Source organism: Ambystoma mexicanum, chromosome 9 (genome assembly GCF_040938575.1).
Source record: "Ambystoma mexicanum isolate Mex_15411 chromosome 9, UKY_AmexF1_1, whole genome shotgun sequence".
NCBI classification, from domain to species: domain Eukaryota; kingdom Metazoa; phylum Chordata; class Amphibia; order Caudata; family Ambystomatidae; genus Ambystoma; species Ambystoma mexicanum.
Window position 1 is genome coordinate 362,840,359 of NC_090931.1, and position 15,672 is coordinate 362,856,030.

Here is a 15,672-nt window from a genome sequence, read left to right on the forward strand (position 1 = left end):
CGCAACCTCCTCTTCTCCCATGCGTAAGATCCTTCCGAGTACAGAAGGGGCTCCCACTTAACCCCTGAACCTATGCTCCATCTTGTATTAAAAAATGCCAGTTCTCTGCCTGCACATGCCCTCGATGTCCATGACCTCCTCACAACAGGCAATCTTGATGCCCTGGCCATTACTGAAACCTGGCTTCATGCTGCATTAGGCCCAGCACTATCCCTCGCCATTCCCTCCAGGATTCAATATCCTCAAGGGGGGACAGACAGAACTCCAGAGTCGCCCTCATAGCCAAGGTCTACTTACGCACTAGATTACTCAACACATCTCTCAATGACAACTGCGACATCCTCTCCCACTAACACCATCCCCCTTCATCTGATTTGACTTTTGAAGAAGACCTACTCCACATCCTTGGAGACAACCTAAAGCCCTCCTCACAAGTGATCCTCTTGTTGGAACCAAACCTGGGCCTCAACAACCCTTCTGACCTTCTAGCCAACTTCCTAACTGCTCTAGGCTTTACCCAATGCATTGACAAACCTACACACATTAAAAGGCGCTCCCTGGAATGGCTAGCTGACCTAAACTGCCATACCTCTTTCACCTCCAACACTCCCTGTCCTTGATGTGACCACCACATCGTTGCCTTCACTATCCCTCTCAGTTCACAAGCCAAACCTCCCACAAAGTGGCTACCACCATCTCTGGCTCACTGCTCCCCCCAAGTTAACCTAAGATAGCCTCTCACCTTTCCTTGAGGTCCTTAATACAGAGCATCTGGACGCCTGTGACTCGAAAATCCTAGTCGACCTCTACACCAAAGCTATAACCCACGCAGTTGATACCATTGCCCCCCTAGAGCCCAAAAAAGTCAGACCAGCAGCTCACGGTAATTCCTGGTACACCCAGGACTTTGCAGAGCTGAGAACTAAAAAAAAGGCTAGCTGAATCCAGCTGGAAAAATCCCTCCGCTGACATAAAGCAAAATTTCATCAATCTCGCCAAACAATACAAACTTGATATTACCCAAGCCAAAGCCTCCAACTTCAACACAAAAATAACTAATACCAATTCCGACACCAGAGAGCTATCCGCTATCCTTAGGGAATTGGAAGCCCTGCCTCCCATACCCCCCCACCCAGTATCCTCTCTAATCAAAGACCTAGCCTGGGGCACAAGCATACAAAATGTCATGCTACTAAAGATCAACATGTTTCAGAAAAAATTACTTACTAAATTAGCTACCCTTGCACACACCCATCAGAGAAATGCTGCTATGCTATTGCCCACCCCCAAGACCCTACGATGCCCCCTGATTAGGTTCAGCGCAATTACCAATCACGACACCTTGCACCTCTTAAAAAGTTTGAAACCATCAAGGTGCGAAGGGGATGCATGCCCTGGCCACCTCATCAAAGACTGTGCAGAATTACTGGCCCTGTTTATCACAGCCCTGATCAACTCCTCCTTCTCTACCAACTCAGTACCCTCCAGCCTTAAAGAAGCTTGGGTTCTACCGGCCCATCACCACTGTCCCCTTCCTGCTTAAGATACTGGACAGACCAGCATATGTCCAAATTCAACAACACCTTCAGGCAAACAACATCCTTGGAGTCCGTCAGTCTGGCTTCCGCCCAGGACATGGTACTGAATCTGCAATCCTGGACTTTAAAACCAGATTGACAACATCAGGGACAAAGGCAAATTTGCCCCTCTTCTCCTTCTAGACCTCTCTGCTGCCTTCGACCTAGTCGGCCACACCATACTTTGCCACCACCTTACTACAGCGGTCTCCTTCTCCCCAAAAGCGGCATCTTGGATCGCCTCCATCATAGAAGGTAGGATAATGAAAGATTTCTCTGACTGACAATGCCTGTGCAGCTCCCACACCCATTAGCTGTGGGGTTCCGCAAGGGTCCTGAGTCTCGCTGACCTTGTACAACATATTTACCAAGCCACTCTTCGACCTCCTTGATTCCCTAGGCATAGCATATACAAACTATGCTGACGACGCGCAAATCCTCCTCCCTCTCTCTGTCAACCACAACGAAGACACTGTCACCCTGAATTCTACTTACTCTACCATCCAAGCCTGGATGGCGACCCATGGCCTCTGCCTCAACGACTGGAAAACCAAACTCCTCCTCGTTGGGTCCTCGTCTGTGCTAAACAAACTGGACCCGGCCTTCGCAACGTTCACCATTGTTGGCACCCAAATACCAGCCTTCGCAGCAGTTAAAACCCTAGGAGTCTACTTAGATGCCACTCTGTCTCTAAACCGCCAAGTAAATGCAGTCTCTTTCTCAGTGGCCTACTCAACCAAACTCCTCAATGCTGCCAGACCCTTCCTCTCCCCTGACAGTTGTCTAACGATCGCCCGTGCTGTGATAGGCGTGGCGCCAGACTTGATTACTGTAATGTACTGTCCGTGGGCACCTCTTCGCATAATCTAAAAAAATTACAGACCATCCAAAACAATGCGCTGAACATACCTAAATTCGTTCGAACACGTTCGAACACATCTCATCTGCCCGTAAAGCAGTGCACTGGCTCCCCATATGAGAGAATCACATTTAAAACTTTTACCATCACTCACAGGTGTATTTCCAACTCCGCCCCATGATGTAACAGAAGAAATCACCAAAACGCACTCCGCTAGGCCTGCCAGAACTCCACACACACACAAAGTTGTTCAGCCCAAAATCAAACGTGCCTAGCTTCCCAGTCATTGCTGCGAAACAATGGAATACTCTCCCCCATGCGCGAAGAGCAGAGGAATCTTATTCGGCCTTCCGCAAAGCCTTCAAAACATGGCTGTTCACTTAACTCAACCTCTACCCCCTCATCCTACATGAAACTCACCCTGAAATGTGTGCCATTCGACTGCTCAGCATGCATCCTAACTGTGTTTGAACACCACCCCATCCGTGCCCCCCTTGTGACTGTCTCTTTTTAATATAATGGTTTTGTAGCTGTTGTATTCCGCCTTGTATTCCTCCAAGTATTTGTATTTGTCTGCCTCCGGGCTACCTGTAACTTCAGCGCCCTGATTCCTCAGGGTCTGTGTGCACTATACAAATGTAAAGCATAAATAAATAAGTAGTTCCTCGCAGCTAGTTTAGTGGCTAGAATATTACCAACTTCCAACAATGGAAATGAATCACTTTAAATTATTGGGAAATTTCATTGTTGGTGCACCGCTCCCTACCGCTTTCCAACACTTCCATTTCCATTGGGGGGCCCAATTACTGATCTAGAAACTCCTTCATTCAACTGCCAAAGAGATAATTTCCTAGAAGTTAGGGGTGCATTTACTGTGGTTCCTTTGCCAGGCAGAAGCAAACTTGATACTTGTAACTAACCCCGGATTGCTTTGTGGAACATTTCAAGGTTGTTGACACGTGCAAGATAGTAGAATCTCTTGAAGAGGTGAATTGACTGTCTGCCAGATCTCCTTCTGTATTCCTTCCTTGCTCATAGACCGCTAAACGTACCTACTATAATCACATGAAACACGTGTGTCCGTCCACGGGTTGCAATCATATATAGAGATCCCATAAATTTGACTGAAAGGTCTAAAGAACGAACCTGAGTTACTATTAGGTGCAGTATGTACATTTGAAAGTCTTAGGATCTCTGCATGATTATGAGCCTGTGAGAGGGCAGGGGGGGGGTGAAGCAATGTCCTACATCTACCATATTCGGCCCTCTGCTTCCCGATTCAGAAGTCACATTCTTTCAAGGCACTGGTTTGGCCCCAGTTGCGAACTTGTGCCTCTGCTTGCTTCAATACACATCAAACCAACGCAGCAAGCTAATGGAATAAACCAGGGGTCTGGATCCTGTGGCTCTCCACCAGATATTCCACTATGGGTCCCATGAGCCCTTACAATTGACTACGCTAGATAGGGCTGATGAGACTTGTAGTACAAAAGAACATCTGGAGAGCCAAAGGTTGCACACACCTGTTATAGGCTATTAATCTTACTTTTGAAAGATCCAAAGAAACCATGTCTTTCCTCACAATTACTTCTGCCTGGGCTCAGCCAGTGGAGTCATCCCAACTTGACTAAGCTGCACCCATGTTGACCGTGGCCCTACTAGACAAAGACTATAATCATGATTGGGAAGAGTGCCTACAAAGCAGAGGCCAATTTGCCAATTTCATGTATCTAGCCTCTCAACTCTGGCAACCAATGAGGGACGGTGGCAGGGCCCTTCAACCTTTTTTAATGTAAGGGGCCTCAGGAGGGCCCCCAGCAACCCCCCCCCCCCTGCGCCCCATATTGCTAGTCAGCAGTCTAATAACACTGCAATATATTCCTTCATATATTACTTACATTCTGTGGCTTACACAGTGCGCTTTGCAGGGCTCACCTCATAAGCTGCGTTTCCTGGAGCCCATCAGGCCGTCACTTCCAGTGGCGAAAACAGAAGTGTTATCACCTTATCACCTTATTGCCATTCAACAGTGGTTCCTCCACATCAGCCACTTGCTTGCAAAAATAAAGGAATCATTGCTATATAGCAGGCACTCCGAAATAGGAATCATTGCTATACAGCGGGCACTCACTGTTGGAGCGTTCTCTTGGCTCACCGTCTCGTGATAATTAGTGTCTATTAGCCTTATCTTTATCTGCATTAAAATGTAGCATTCATTCCAACATGGCGTCTGTGGACCTCGCGCAGTGATGTCATACCCGCAAGCCGTACTATAGCTTCTAGTTTTAGCTCTCTACCAGGGACAGAACTTGTCGGTTCCTTACCTGTAAATGCCACGTGCGATCCGTCTGATCTGTTACCATCAAATCTCTTTAAAATTTGCGCTGGATTCGGGAAACGACGGAACGTCGTAACAGCTGACGCGCCGCGTCGTGTCAGCAAAACGCTCCGTTCGCGTCCCGCCTAGTCGCCAGATGTTGTGGGCGAGCCCGTGCCTCGGGTTACCCGTGCTCACGCACTCGCATTTATACAATGAGACGCGGGACACGCGTGTGTGCCTTCTGGAGTCCCGCTGGCAACTGCAGCACGGACGTAGTTTATTCCAAACGGGCATGTGCGGACCAAAACGAGGCTCGCGCATGCGTCGTTTGTGATCGTAACATCACACTTACCTGTAAATGCCACGTGCGATCCGTCTGATCTGTTACCATCAAATCACTTTAAAATTGGCAGTGTGGGCCTCCAAGCCCTGCACTGCAGGCGGGACTACACCAGCTGTCTTCCAGCTCTATCTCTGTTCCTGCCTCCTGTCTTTAAGAAGCTCGTGGTCCCTGATAGTTGATCCATCAGTAATGTCCTCGGACTCTTCACCACAACCCTGTTTCTTTTCTGGCACCCTCCCTCCAAACCACTCCTATGTCACGATTTGGATGCAGACTTGGACCGCATGGAGTGCAAGGGTCCGTTTTAACAGCCCATCGCTCCAGGCCTTGGAATCCGAGCTTCAAGACCTCCAACTCCACCTGTTTTGGAAACGCAAGACCCATGCTCTGTATCTTCTTTAGTCACTACTTGTTTTGTACTTTAGTTTGATACGCTGCATTACACTATAGTGGCCGGTAGGTGGCAATGAACGCTTGAGAAGATATTCTGCCGTTCTCATGTTAACTACAACTTTGCAAAAAGGAACATTTAAGCGTAGGTCACGTTACTCTCGGGCTATTTGCCTGTAACTGATTCATAGCGCAATATTACATTTTTACGAGCATTGTTGCTTTGTCTTTGGGGGATATATTTAATTCCCCGTCCTCTCAGTCGAGCCTGGGGGCGGGGGTATTGTTACCATTTTGCAAGTATTCAAAAATGTTTGTTGTCTATGCCCATAATTGTCCATGGAGGCTCCACCAATATATGCCAGTGTTGCCATATAATAACATACTCTTGTTGGCTGTACCAGTATCAAATGCCAGGCCACAGTGCGAAAATATGTCCAGATTGGACCCACCAATGTGGCCCAATACCATGTAGGAACACTTATCATGCTGCGCTCAACCTTGATGCCCAGTAAAAAAATGGCATGCCACAGTAAAGAAATATGTGCAGACTTGGACCCACCAATGTGGGCCTTTACCCTGTAGGAGCAATTATGATGACTTCACCCGATGCCCAGCTAAAAATGCCCATACTCAGTAAAATACATTTTCCAGACTGGACCCTCAAATGTGGCCAGTATCAGTAGGATCTCTCATTCAGTTTCCCGTTCACACGCATGCATCAGCATTCTTACAGCATCATTTCTTCCTCATTACCTCCACGTCCCTCTTCCTCGTCGCAGTACTTACTTGTGATGCAAGTACTGTGACAAAGAAGAATTGAACAAGGGGTAATAAAAATTACTGGTGAGTGATCCCTGCATTCACTCTCCCATTCACTCAAAGGCATCAGCATCATTCATTCTTAATTCACTCTCCCATTCAAACACACACGCATCAGCATTCATATGGCATCATTTATTCTTTATTCACTCTCCTGTTCACACGTGCATCAGCATTCATACGGCATCATACGCTCTACCATTCACGCAACCGCATTCAAACCGCATAATACACACACACACACACCTGCATTCATTCTATAATATGTTATATAGCGCCTTAATCCAAAGCGTTTTACAGAGCACATATTTACATACATAAGCACCCAACCGAAATTGGTACTCATTTATCGACCTCGGAAGGATGAAAGGCTGAGTTGACCTTGCCGTGATTCGAACCTGCGACCTGCAGATCATGCTCAGATTGCGGCAGCGAGCGCTCAACCCGCCTAGCTATCTTACCGGCTTCTATTATCCACCCGTGCACACATACAGCATTCATACACTCTCACATAAATATGCGCACACAAGCAACATACACTCTTATTCATGTACCCACGTACAAACACAAACCCTCGCCTACACCGTGCACACATACATTTTTTTTGTTTCCTTACTTGTAGCCAGATCCAGTGTCCGGTCTTCACCACCTTGCACTGTCTTCTCCGATAAAGGCGCTCTGGCGCAAGCACAGCTAATAACAGGAACCAGGAAGGAGAGTGCTTGTTGGATCCCGCGTATGCACAGAGGATTCTGAGCGTCTCCATCATGCCTCCCCTCAGACCCTCGATGTGCGGAGAGGTGCAAGAGCACCCCTTGCACATCAGGCCTTCAGTATCCCAGCCTGCATCCCGAATGGGCCATGCAAGGCTGGGAAAGCAGAACGCCCCAGCCTTGCATGGCTCATTGGGCAGGCGCTGGCGCCTTTGGGCTCTGCTCCTCTACTTCTAAATCCCTCCGGTCAATTGTTTTTCAAAGAAACGAGCTGGGGGTAGATCTCTATCTTCAGCTGGTGCCTCCCTCTGGAACAGCCTCCCTGCCACTCTAAAACTTGAGGAGAACCATCTCCGGTTCCAGAAGCACCTCAACACCTTCCTCTTTGCTTCTGCCTTCGCTGCCCCTCTCCCCTGCTGATCTGCCCTCTCTTGGCACTATGCACCTGGCCACCCTCTGTCCCTAGGTCCCAGGTACCTGCCCGCACTGCCTCCGGGCCACCCCTTGCACTGGGGACTGTATCTGTACCCATACAGCACCCCCGCCCCCATTTTCTTCCTTTTCTGCACTTATCAGACTTACCCAGTCTGCTGCCTTAAACACAGCACTTGACACTTGCTGGCTGCACTACCATTGTTTATTGCCTCCATTTTCTATTTTTATTTATTATTATTTATCTGCTCTCCTCTGCTCCGCACTTTCCACTCTCCCCCTTCCATGTACTTTTTCCCTTTTTCCCTTTTCCCTTTCCCATGCACTTGCATGTTCTCAATATCACTGGGCCTACTAATACGATCGTTGTTTTGTTGTGTTCTCCCTGTTCCCCTCCCTTGCCTAGTCGCGCTCTGAAACACTTGTGTACAAGCGAAACAAATAAAATATCATATCATATCTGCGGCTGCTCTGCGTTCCTTCAGGGAGAGAGTGTGATCCTGTGCATTTCACTCTGCCTAGTGTTCTTTTGTGGGCCTCTGGCTCCTCCATTAAGGGTGGGTGTGTGGAAGGGCACCACCCATAGGCCATAAATAGTTGCACTGATATGCATTTCCCAGGTCAGGTTTTATGTCAGTGGTGGCCGGTAAGAGGCTGGAGAAATTGTGCCCAAACCAAAGTAGACCTTGCAGTGATGGGGACAACAGTAAGGGAGTGGAAGTGGAATATGTAGGCCTGCAAGTCTATTCAAGTGTTTCTGGTTCTGCGTCAACATGCTGCATACCAGTGTGGTATGCAGCACAATCTTTTATGTGTATGCACAGCATTGAGAACAAGACAGAGTTGGCGGGCGGGTGAAGGGGGTTTGTGGGTGTTATACTGGAGGGAAGTTACTTATGACACCGAACAGGCACTCTCATTCAACACTTCAGGTGTATTATGTGGCTAGGGTTGATCTGTACAAAAGTAGCTAATTGTTTGTTTGTTTATGTTTATTGAGTTTATATAGCGCTTTATGGAAACATTGTTTCCTCCCCTACTTGCCGGCTCGGACAAGCCTATAGGGCAATAGGCCCAGGGCAGTTTCTAGACCATTTGGTGCTCAGGGTGAAACACTAGATTGCGCCCCTCCTACCCCATGCGTGTCACTCCCAAACTACACCCCGCGGTTAAGTAACTCCTACCCAACGTCAATAAATCACTGGTATACAAATGAAAACGGTTTTATTACATTGTGATTCGAGAACTTTGCAGTAATTCCCCAGACAAAGCAGAGTACACAAACAGTCTTGTCTTGAATTTTAAAGTTTTGTGTTATTAGTCTGTTAAGGTCACTCTCCTTGACTTCGCTGCTGTGAAAGCATTTATTGCTGCTGCATAATCAATTTGTTCAACAAGTTCACTCTTAATTGAAAGTATTGCAAGGTCTGAAAGCCTTTCTTCGTCATTGTGAAACGCAAGTATGTCTTTATCAGTTTCAATTTACTCAATGCGTGCAGACCTGCAATTGACACATAATCGGTGTGTGTATACACAGACTGGCAAAGCCTCACCCCATTGTACGGTGGGCTACATCAGGCGGGCAGACAAGCATATGGGACATAATGGGAGTGTGTGTATACACAGACTGGCAAAGCCTCTCGCCTCATGGTACGGGGGGTGGCTACATCAGGCGTGCAGACAACTAAATGAGACATATTAGGTGCATGTGTATTTGGACCAGCAGTGCCTAAAATCGTGGCAGCTGCCATAGTACAGGCAAAGAAGAAATCGAGAGTGCAGTGGGTACACAAAAGTGGAGCGGTCTAGCCTCATTCAATTACATATCTTAAAATGAACTGCTGTATTGATATCTAATGCACGCAGGCTCACCATACAGTGAAAATAAAATTATTGCAGGCTCAGCACATGGGGAATGTGGGTAGATAAAGAATAGTGGGGAGCCGAATAGGTTTTGTGTCGGGCACATTGAAGGAGGGAAAAGGAGTAATGGGCAGGCAGAATTGCTGCCAGATTGGGGCTGCCCTTGCAACCAGCACCATGAGATGGTGGGAGAAGAGGATTGCTAGAGATGGTCATACCTTAGCAGGGATGGCATATGTGGGGAGGGCATTCCATTTATACAGCACACATCCGCAAAGCCGCACCAGCGTGCCTGGGGCTCAGAAGGAAGCGCACACCATGCTAAATAGGGTCAGACAGTAATTTTAAAGAGTCAATGGTATCTAGGGAACGATTGCAGGGTAAAGTACATTTCTGAGGATGATGAATGCAGCAGGTACCTTCTTCAATCCTTTGGACGCCTCATGGCTGGCTGGCTTCTAAAAGCGGTCCTGGCTTCAGTCCTGCTGGTGCTGCTGCTGGAGGGGTCTCGGCTGGCAACCAAAAGCTCACACCAACATCAGGGGTTGTTTTATGCCCCCAAGCAGTGATGTAAAAGCTGAGAAAATGGTGGCCCCCGGGGCACGCATGTAATGTGAGCACATCAGAGGCAGCGCCAGCACCTGCTGCAGACGTGAGCACATCAGAGGCAGTGCCAGCACCTGCTGCCGCTACTCAAGTACTTACGCACAGCCCAATGCAATGGCGCCCGCCCCAAGGTAAATGAGCCCCATGGCAATTTGAGACTCATCAGGGCGGGCAATTGCGCCCCCAGAGCAATTGCGCCCCTGGAAGTCTCCCACTTCGCCCAGGCCAAGAAACAGGACTGAATGGGCCCATGACTGAACCAAAAACACAAAATGATGGTGTGGGGCAGTTTTTTTGGTCAAATTGAGACACTTTTTAGGCCAATATGGGCCAGTTTGATGAATTACTTCACTATGCAGGTTTGACCAGTGTTGCCGAATACAATTCTTTAAATTGCACAATTTGCATCCCGTTTTATCCAAAAACTCCCCCTCGGGTACTATTGAGTGTCGCAAAATGACTGAATAGCCATTTACAACTGTGGCCCACTTTTTCATTGGTGCCCGAAGCAGTTTTATGGCCCAGTCCGACCCTGCCTGCTTGCTTGTAGATCCCTTCCTGCCAAAATGCTGGCCCTACGCTTCCTTTGTTATTAGCTCCCTGCTTCATTGTTTCTCTGCTTATCTCACTTTGCTCGTCTCCCTATGATAGTAAAATGATCACTTGCTTCCCGAACATAGGTCTGTGCGCAATAAATGCCATAATAATAATAATAATTGGGAAGAGGGCGGTAGGGTGGATTGCAGATATTCATTGTTCCTGTCATTATTCGCTGTGAGACGAGGTGGGGGGCACTTTGAGTCCGTTGGGCCACATCAGTGCCCCAAAAGATATTTCACTCTGGTTTTGACGCACACAATGATTGTGTTACTTTTATTTCTGGTGTTGGGATAATCACACAGTGATTCCTTGGGGGTATATAATGTGTATTTCCTGATTGATTTCATGTTGCAATTTTCTGAACTATTTGAGCCATTTTATGCCTCTAGGGGTTTTCACTTCCTTAGGAAAATGTGCTTGAAAATACCCTCCTCTGTATTTATTTATTCCTTCTCATCTTGCTCCCTTTCAGTTCCTTTAGTCTTTGTCTTGAGGAAAAAGCTGCTCAGATTTGGGGCCCTCTGTCCACGTGGGCTGTGGAGCCAGTGTATCGACCAGACCATGATCTCTGTTTCCTTGTTTTTTCATAGGCCGTGGTGTTGGAGGGGAACTATTGGAAGCGTCGGATTGAAGTAGTCATGAAGGAATATCACCGCTGGAGGATTTACTACAAGAAGCGGGTGAGCATTGCTTTAGTTTTTAGTCAGTGGTTGACGTGGTAAGGATTGGGGAGGGAAGATGACTCTCCAGCCCTGTGTGAAGAACCAGAACGCGTCTGTTAAACAGTGGTTGAAGTGTGGTCCTGATCATGATCTTCACCTATTGGCATGGAGGCTGAACGCCAAGGCTGGGCTCTCAGACGGAGACTTAGTTCTGTACTATTCCCTGGCGCACAGGAACTCGCACAAAGGTCTAATTGTATGCTCTGCAATAGTTAAGCCACTCTATTAACTGTGCATTGTGATTGTTCCCAAGGATCAGGCATTCCACCTTTCAATTATAATGTTGCATTGCTTCAGAATCCACATTTCAACAAAGTACAATGGGCCTCATTACAGGATGTGCGAAAACAGTAAATTAGGTGCTATTTTGGAATGCTGCCAGATTTACTGCACTGCACAATTATGTATTTTGAAACCCACATAAGAAAAGAAACATCAAATTGGACCTGGAACTTACAATGCCTTTATTGTCCACTAAGAATGACTGCATGCTATAACTCCACATATCTCCAGTGGAATCCAGTGGGACTTCAAAATGCAGAATAGCTCTTACCGTGAAAAGTGCAGAGAATTACTGTTAACGCATGCAATAAAGGTATCTCTGCAGAGCTAATACCGCCAAAATGATAATGAGGTCTATCGCGATCAACCTCAATTCCCCATAGTCAAGCAGTGAGAAACATTCTCGGCAGAGGTCGAAGTGTACGAAAAGAAGTAGTGGAACTGGCTAAGGAAGGATCAAGGAGGTCAAGGAGGTCAGAGTACCCCAAGGAGAGGAATGGGGGAGAGACCCTGACTAAAAGAGGACAAAAGCATGGTGGAGGGGGAGGCCAGAGAGTGTTGTGCAGGGTGGAGGAGGGACACATCCAGTATAGGGAAATGCGCTGGAGTGGAAGCTAATGGGCCTTTTGAAATTGAGGTACCTTTTTGCGGGTTGTAGGGACGGCATGGTATCAAAGTAAGAGAGACACAAGTGATCACAGCTCAAGGATGTTTATCAGACTGTAAAAAGGGGTCAGATAAACACCTAATCTAAACATAATTCTAAGATGGGAGCAAGCTACGACCATCAAATAATAGTCATAATGGAGTCTAGTCAAATAAACCGGGTCTATACTAAAAAGACCTATTGCCAATCCTTACCGCTATGCTACAAAAGAGTGTGGGATAATCTTCACAAGAAAAGAAAAGTGTTTACAAAATGGTATGTCAGGATGTTATGGCCGGGGTCCCCCTTCCCCATATTTCTAGCACGGGACAAGGCCGGAGTATTGAGCACAGCACACTCCTGAGATTCTCCGGCACAAGGTTATGGTTCCTTTTCTTAATATCAGGACATTCTGTGTCCAAGTGTCTTTCATGCAAAGTCTCTTGCTTCAGAGGGTCTGGTATGACATTCACAACAAAACAAATGTTCCTTCTGCTAATCTTCACGTCAGGTTATTACTCTTCACCCTTGGATCCCCCTCAGCCGGGTTGAGATCCCTCTCTCAACGTTAGCCTCCCTGAGTCGGGGGTCAGACCAAACACTCACTGTGGACATCCCTCAGTCGGGTTCACACTTGTCATCACACTGTTTACGGGTGTATTACTGCTCACCCTATTTCGCAGGCATCCCTCAGCCGGGTTCACATTTGCCAAAATACCCTGTTTACTTGGTTCTCTCATAATGCAGGATTCACTTCCCTTTGCTTGCATCCCTCCATCGGGTTCACATTGCCTTTTTAACATAGTTCCCAAAATAAAGTACTTCTAGACCCCTTAGGTTCTTCCCTTACTTAAGTCTGGGTCGTAGCCCCCACTCGGGCTTTCCCTTAAACCCCCAGTCAGGCTTCACACAGTTCACTTAGCTTCCATGTGTGAAAGACTTAAGACTGTACAAAGGGTTTGTCTTGACCCTCGTATGACCACTTTGACACCTCACGCCAGCCTCTCCTAGGGGGAGCCTCTTGGTACTTGAGGTTTCTACAACAACCAAAGACTTTCAACTATGCACAGGATTATACATAACCCGCTGCAGCACCACTTCCATCCCCTTATTCAACATATTCTCCTTGTTCAGGAGCGGGGCACCAGTGGAAGTCCTTCGAATGAGCACCCACGTGACGCCAGACCACTCTAACTCTGATGCCAATTTTACTCACAAAAATCTTGTACCTTAGTCTTCTTTCTTCATACAATGTTGCTCTACGCAACCTTGAGCCCAACACAGTCCGGTCTATTATCAGCTCCTTCCAACTCACCGGCTGTGCCGAACTCTGTTGGCGTCTACTGCCTCTGGAGTCAAGGACAGTACCACAATGGCAACCACTTCTCCCCGCCCTGCCTATCAGTGCGGGAGGGTCCCATGTACTGCTGACATTCTTCGCTTCATTCGCCAACTGCAATTCCCGGTCTTACGTTTCCCTTCTCTGAGCCTCTGCGGGTCTGGGTTGAAAAGAGCAAGAGCAATTCCCTCCTCGTCGTCCTTTCAGGTCTCGCTGCCTTCCTCCTCTATTTGAACTGCCCTCCTGGAATAGCTGCTTCCTTATGCGTTTGGCCCTGCTCAGAGTGTGCTTTCGTGCCCTGCCTTTTATCCCTAAAGGGAAAGGCAAGGGAAGTAAGGTGTGTGTAATTATCGGCAATTGCCCGACTCTGCCTGACCCTTGTGTTGGGACATGTCGGGTATATGGCTCTGGTGTTAGTCCGTTGTCTTTCATGGTAATCGGTCTGTGAGAAATGATTTGTGTCAAGAATGGGGGGGTTGAGTTTCTAGATATCCAATGGGGTAGGATTGGTAAAAGGTGTCATAAGAAAGGGCGTACTGCATCTTACCCTTTGGAGTCTCATTACCACTCCCTGAAGACCCCTCATCCAGGTGATCCTCCCACACTGGTTTACCCCCAGGAACTGGATCCAATAGCGATGGCTGTGTCCTGGCCACCTGGATGACAGATCTCTGGGGACTAGTGAGTGAGACACCTTCAGGTTTCTCACAGGGTGTTGGGAAAAATGTGGCTTGTCCAGGCTGATCAACTCTGCATCACGTTCCTTGCAAAGTTATTACCCATTCATGGATTGGAGGACAAAACATTATTGTCTGAGACAATGGCCGAGAGAGCTGAAAGACTGTTCAGGCAAGATCAAGAAAGAGAGCAGCGAGCACACTGGAACCTAGAAGTCGCAAACAAATAGATAAAAGAAATGTGCAGGAGCCCTAACACTTGGCCTAAGATGGCCAAGAGAGCTGGAGAACAAGAGCCTAGTTACAAGGCAAAAATCCCACATGGTCCTGAATTCAGGGATACTTCTGGTTGAGTTAAACTTGAAATCTGTACTTTTTCTGACCCTTTTGTTTCACTCTTCACCCCTCCATTTGAATGGCTTTTGCTCCTTGTATGGAACTCCTTAATAGAGGAAAGTTTGTTATTTAAGCTTTGTCTTGGTCTGATTTCTGATCCCTGTCACACCAGGTGACAGTCGTAACTTTTTTTTACTGAGCTGCACTCTCATCATGTTCATGGTGGCAGTAGACCCAGCATGCACAGACACATTCAGCGGCAGGTACGTTTTTGGTTACATGCCTCGGGTGACCCAGGTAGCCCAGTCAAAGACTCCTGAGTTCAAAAGATGGTCACTCCACCTCTGACAGTGATCTGGGTTAAATCTAAGGTTCTTTCACAACAGAGATTAGGGTGCATTCTCTTTCAGGTAATCCGCTCAAGCATCCTGAACTCAGAAGTTTAGGGTCCAGTCCCCTGATGGAAGTCGTCAACGTCTACGAATGCCTCAGCATCAGTACACCAGTCAAAATGTGTCTAGTTTGCAAACTACCAGAGCATCAAGCTGCCTCTGTTGCCACAGAATAAGTCACCACACTAGCTATTCTTCTGCACAGCAAAGTAGTCCTATATTACAGGTGTTCTTTAGAATGCCCTCCCATTGTACCGGGTGTCCTGGGCTAGCATAGCCTCCAGATTGTCCGTAGCCCTAAGATTCCATTGCATACAACCAAGATAGCCTGAGTAACTATTTCTCATAATAGGACTTGAGTCCGGCATTGCAGGGGTTCCTCAGAACGCGCAAAGCCACAGCAGTTGTCTGGCAAGTTTTCCTGACTGGCTAATCCTCAGTAAGGAGGCCCTGATTTGAATTAAGAGGGAGAGATGTACCCCCTAAATCCAGCAAGCATCAGCAGAATCAGCGCCGGCGCTAATTCCGCAGACGGAATCACTGCCAAAAAACAAAAACCCATTACTAAAAATCAGAGGAAATTCTGTCAAAAACACAGCACAGTAACCACCACAAGAAAGGTGGAGGTAAATGAATACAGGTGTCACAAATCAAGGCCCAGGTGCACCAGAAACATCCAGGAGTATAAAAGGCCCACACCCACTCCCCAACACACATTCAAGCAACATGCAGCCACAAGCAGACGTAGATTAA

At 47.4% G+C, this 15,672-nt stretch overlaps 1 protein-coding gene across 1 annotated transcript in view; it reads left to right on the top strand.

Moving 5' to 3' along the window:
• Nucleotides 1-15,672, top strand: part of MLXIPL (MLX interacting protein like) — an 800,126-nt gene that overhangs the window by 296,744 nt on the left and 487,710 nt on the right. The window contains exon 4 of the mRNA XM_069614794.1: nucleotides 11,116-11,205. Within this exon, the coding sequence (XP_069470895.1) occupies nucleotides 11,116-11,205 (90 nt within the window). The remainder of the gene's footprint in view (nucleotides 1-11,115; nucleotides 11,206-15,672) is intronic.